Here is a 4714-nt window from a genome sequence, read left to right as displayed (position 1 = left end):
GTGTAATTAACCCCTAACAGCACTGTGTAATTACCCCCTAACAGCTCTGTGTAATTGCCCCTAACAACACTGTGTAATTACCCCCTAACGGCACTGTGTAATTAACCCCCAACAGCACTGTGTAATTATCCCCCTAACAGCACTGTGTAATTACCCCCTAACAGCACTGTGTAATTACCCCCTAACAGCACTGTGTAATTACCCCTAACAGCACTGTGTAATTATCCCCCAACAGCTCTGTGTAATTACCCCCGAACAGCACTGTGTAATTACCCCTAACAGCACTGTGTAATTATCCCCCAACAGCACTGTGTAATTACCCCAAACAGCACTGTGTAATTATCCCCCAACAGCTCTGTGTAATTACCCCTAACAGCACTGTGTAATTACCCCTAACAGCACTGTGTAATTACCCCCTAACAGCTCTGTGTAATTATCCCCCAACAGCACCGTGTAATTATCCCCCTAACAGCACTGTGTGATTACCCCAAACAGCACTGTGTAATTACCCCAAACAGCACTGTGTAATTACCCCCAACAGCACTGTGTAATTACCCCTAACGGCACTGTGTAATTATGCCCCAACAGCACTGTGTGATTACCCCAAACAGCACTGTGTAATTACCCCCTAACAGCACTGTGTAATTACCCCTAACGGCACTGTGTAATTATCCCCCAACAGCACTGTGTGATTACCCCAAACAGCACTTGTGTAATTACCCCCAACAGCACTGTGTAATTACCCCCTAACAGCACTGTGTAATTATTCCCCTACCTACACTGTGCGATTACTCCCCAGCACCTCTCTATGATTGCCCCCTAATCAGGCTGTAGACAGATCTTCCTCCATATGGGGTGAGATTTACAGTTGTGAACTCACTAGGATCTTCTCCAGGGCTCTGGTGATGTGTAGTAATTGTTGGCGTATTCCCACAATACCCTGCCCCTGGACTGATGTTGTACAGAGTGATGGTCCTCACCATCAGTATTCGGTTCTGATCTTCGGTGTGGATCAGACACTTTATCTCATCGATCAACCTCTCAATGGAGCTGCTTCTCTTCGAGATGAGACGTCGGTTACCCTCCAGAGAGTGCAACAAGACCTCTGACTCCCTCTTCAGTTTCTCTGTCAGCGCACACTCCTGATCCTGCAGGAATTGGTGCAGTTTGCTGAATTCTGCCTCAATGTTTTCCTGAAGACCCTTTACCAGCTCCTACAGGTGAAGAGGGAGTGTATAGGTGAGTATATGCTCAGCAGTGCAGATAGATGAAGCATTATGCAACAGAAATGCCAGAGAGTGGACTCTGTAGTTGAGTGCAAGCATTCAAAGACCAACAAGATAAAGAGCATCATCAAACACTGAAGAATTCCTGAAGAAGGGCTAATGCCCGAAACGTCGATTCTCCTGTTCCCTAGATGCTGCCTGACCTGCTGCGCTTTTCCAGCAACACATTTCCATCTCATCATCAAACACTCCCAGGACAGAGACAACATGGGTTTCGATACAGAGTAAAGCTCTCTCTACACTATCCCCCATCAAACACTCCCAGGACAGGGACAGCACGGGGTTAGATACAGAGTAAAGCTCCCTCTACACTGTCCCCATCAAACACTCCCAGGACAGGGACAACATGGAGTTAGATACAGAGTAAAGCTCCCTCTGCACTGTCCCCCATCAAACACTCCCAGGACAGGGACAACACAGGGCTAGATACAGAGTAAAGCTCTCTCTACATTGTCCCCATCAAACACTCCCAGGAAAGGGACAGCATGAGGTTAGATACAGAGTAAAACTCTCTCTACACTGTCCCCACCAGACACTCCCAGGACATGGACAGCACGGGGTTAGATACAGAGTAAAGCTCTCTCTACACTGTCCCCATCAAACACTCTCAGGAAAGGGACAGCACGGGGTTAGATACAGAGTAAAACTCTCTCTACACTGTCACCACTAGACACTCCCAGGACAGGGACAGCAGGGTGATAGATACAGAGTAAAGCTCCCTCTACACTGTCCCCAATCAAACACTCCCAGGACAGGGACAGCATAGGGTTAGATACAGAGTAAAGCTCTCTCTACACTGTCCCCATCAAACACTCCCAGGGACAGGGACAGCAGGGTGATTTTGTGTGAGGCTTTTGAACTCATGAGTGGCCAGGACAAAGTAGATAGGCAGAAGGGTGGCATGGTGGCTCAGTGGTTAGCACTGCTGCCTAACAGACTCGATTCCAGCCTCAGGGTGACTCTCTGTGTGGAGTTTGCACATTCTCCCCATGTTTCCTCCAGGTGCTCTGGTTTCCTCCCAAAGTCCAAAGATTAGATTGCCTACAGTGTAGAAACAGGCCCTTCGGCCTAACAAGTCCACACAGACCCATCGCCATCTAACTAATGCACTTAGCAATATGGGCAATTTAGCACGGCCAATTCACCCTGACCTGCACATCTTTGGACTGTGGGAGGAAACCGGAGCACCCGGAGGAAACCCACACAGACACGGGGAGAATGTGCAAACTCCACACAGACAGATGCCTGAGGCTGGAATTGAACCTGGGAGCCTGGTGCTGTGAGGCAGCAGTGCTAACCACTGTGCCACCCCGCCATCCAGGTTAGTTTGATTGCCCATAGTGTTCAGGGATGTGTAGTTAGGTGCGTTTGTCAGGGGAATGGGTCTGGGTGGGTTACTCTTCAGAGAGTTGATGTGGACTTGTTGGGCCAAATGGCCTGTCTTCCCACTGTAGGGACTCTATTCTATGAAGCTTTGTCTGCTCATAAAAGAATTAACAATGAAAGGGCATTGATATAAAGTGATTTCCAAAAAGACGCAAAATCTTATTCATTCAGTGAGTAGTTAGTGTAAACAAGGCACTGCTGGAAACGTGGTGGATGCAGGATCAATTGAGGCCCTCATGAGGGCACTGGATAATTAGCTCAATTGGACAGGAGTGCAAGATATGGGGAAAAGGCAGGAGATTGGCACTGGATAATACAACCAGTAACAGGCACTTGGGCTGAATGGCCTCCTTCTGATTGTAACTATTCTGTGATTCTATTTAATATTGATGATGTGGAGGTGCCGGTGTTGGACTGGGGTGGACAAAGTTAAAAATTACAGGACACTAGGTTATAGTCCAACAGGTTTATTTGGAAGCACTAGCTTTCGGAGCGCCGCTCCTTCATCAGGTGGCTAGTGGAGCAGGATCTTAGGACACAGAGTTTATAGTCTGACCTTGCCCCACCTTGCTTCGAAAACTGGGACTTCCAAATAAACCTGTTGGACTGTATCCTGGTGTGGTGTGATTTCCAATTTAATATTGAGGCAAAAGCTGTGCACAGTACTCGAGTTGCGTCCTCACCAATACAGTCATTGTCAGAGTGCTGTCTTTAATATTCATAGAACATAGAACAATACAGCGCTGAACAGGCCCTTCGGCCCTCAATGTTGCACCGATCTGTGAACTAAACTAAGCCCATCCCCCCAACACTATCCCATCCTCATCCATGTGCATATCCAAGGATTGATTAAATCTCCCTAATGTGGCTGAGTTAACTACATTAGCAGGCAGGGCATTCCACAGCCTTAACACTCTCTGCGTAAAGAACCTGCCTCTGACATCTGTCTTAAATCTATCGCCCCTCAATTTGTAGTTATGCTCCTTCGTACAAGCTGATGTCATCATTCTTGGAAAAAGACTTTCACTGTCTACCCTACTAATCCACTGATCATCTGTATGTCGCTATCAAATCCCCTCTTATCCGCCTTCTTTCCAATGAGAATAGACTTGTAATAAAGACCAACAATAAGGACTGCTTGTTGAACCTACGTGGGAACCTTTTGGGATACAAAAAGGAAACATCTTGGATACTGGAAATCTCAAATAAGAGCCAAAAATAAGTTGGAAGAAAACTCAGCAGTGACATTTTTCTTTGACACTGCCACTCGTAGATTTCTGCAGTCTGTCTGATTCAAAATGATTTGAGTTGATTTTATTTATTGTTGTCCCATGTGCCTGCGTACAGTGAAAGACTTTGTGCACGATAGGCAGATCATACCATATAAAGTGTTAACAGAACAGAGCAAGGAATACAATGTTATGGCTGCAGAGAAGGTGCACAGAGAGCAAGATCAACATTAAATTTAAAATTTGAGAAGTCTAATAAACAGCAGGGAAGGAGCTACTGTTGAATCTGTTGGCACGTGTGTTTACGCTTTTATATTTTCTGGATGTAAGTTTGCTCGCTGAGCTGGAAGGTTCATTTCCAGACGTTTCGTCACCCTACTAGGTAACATCTTCAGTGGGCCTCAGGCGAAGCACTGCTGATAATTCCTGCTTTTCTATTCATATGTTTGGGTTTCTTTGGGTTGGTGATGTCATTTCCTGTGGTGATGTCATTTCCTATGGTGAAGTCACACAGTCATAGAGATGTACAGCATGGAAACAGACCCTTCGGTCCAACCCGTCCATGCCGAGAAGATATCCCAACCCAATCTCATCACACCCAGCCCATATCCCTCCAAACCCTTCCTATTCATATACCCATCCAGATGCCTCTTAAATGTTGTAATTGTACCAGCCTCCACCCCTTCCTCTGGCAGCTCATTCCATACATGTACCACCCTCTGTGTGAAAAGGTTGCCCCTTAGGTCTCTTTTATTTCTTTCCCCTCTCACCCTAAACCTATGCCCTCTAGTTCTGGACTCCCTCACCCCAGGG

The 4714-nt window shown here is 46.6% G+C and overlaps 1 protein-coding gene across 1 annotated transcript in view; it reads right to left on the bottom strand.

Moving 5' to 3' along the window:
* The window catches only part of LOC122541399 (zinc-binding protein A33-like), a 26905-nt gene that overhangs the window by 10375 nt on the left and 11816 nt on the right, over positions 1-4714 (bottom strand). The window contains exon 3 of the mRNA XM_043678141.1: positions 981-1214. Coding sequence (XP_043534076.1) covers positions 981-1214 — 234 coding nt within the window. The remainder of the gene's footprint in view (positions 1-980; positions 1215-4714) is intronic.

This window comes from Chiloscyllium plagiosum, chromosome 37 (genome assembly GCF_004010195.1).
Source record: "Chiloscyllium plagiosum isolate BGI_BamShark_2017 chromosome 37, ASM401019v2, whole genome shotgun sequence".
Classification (NCBI taxonomy): Eukaryota; Metazoa; Chordata; class Chondrichthyes; order Orectolobiformes; family Hemiscylliidae; genus Chiloscyllium; species Chiloscyllium plagiosum.
The sequence above is the reverse complement of the archived record's forward strand: the minus strand, read 5'-3'. Positions and strand labels throughout refer to the sequence as shown.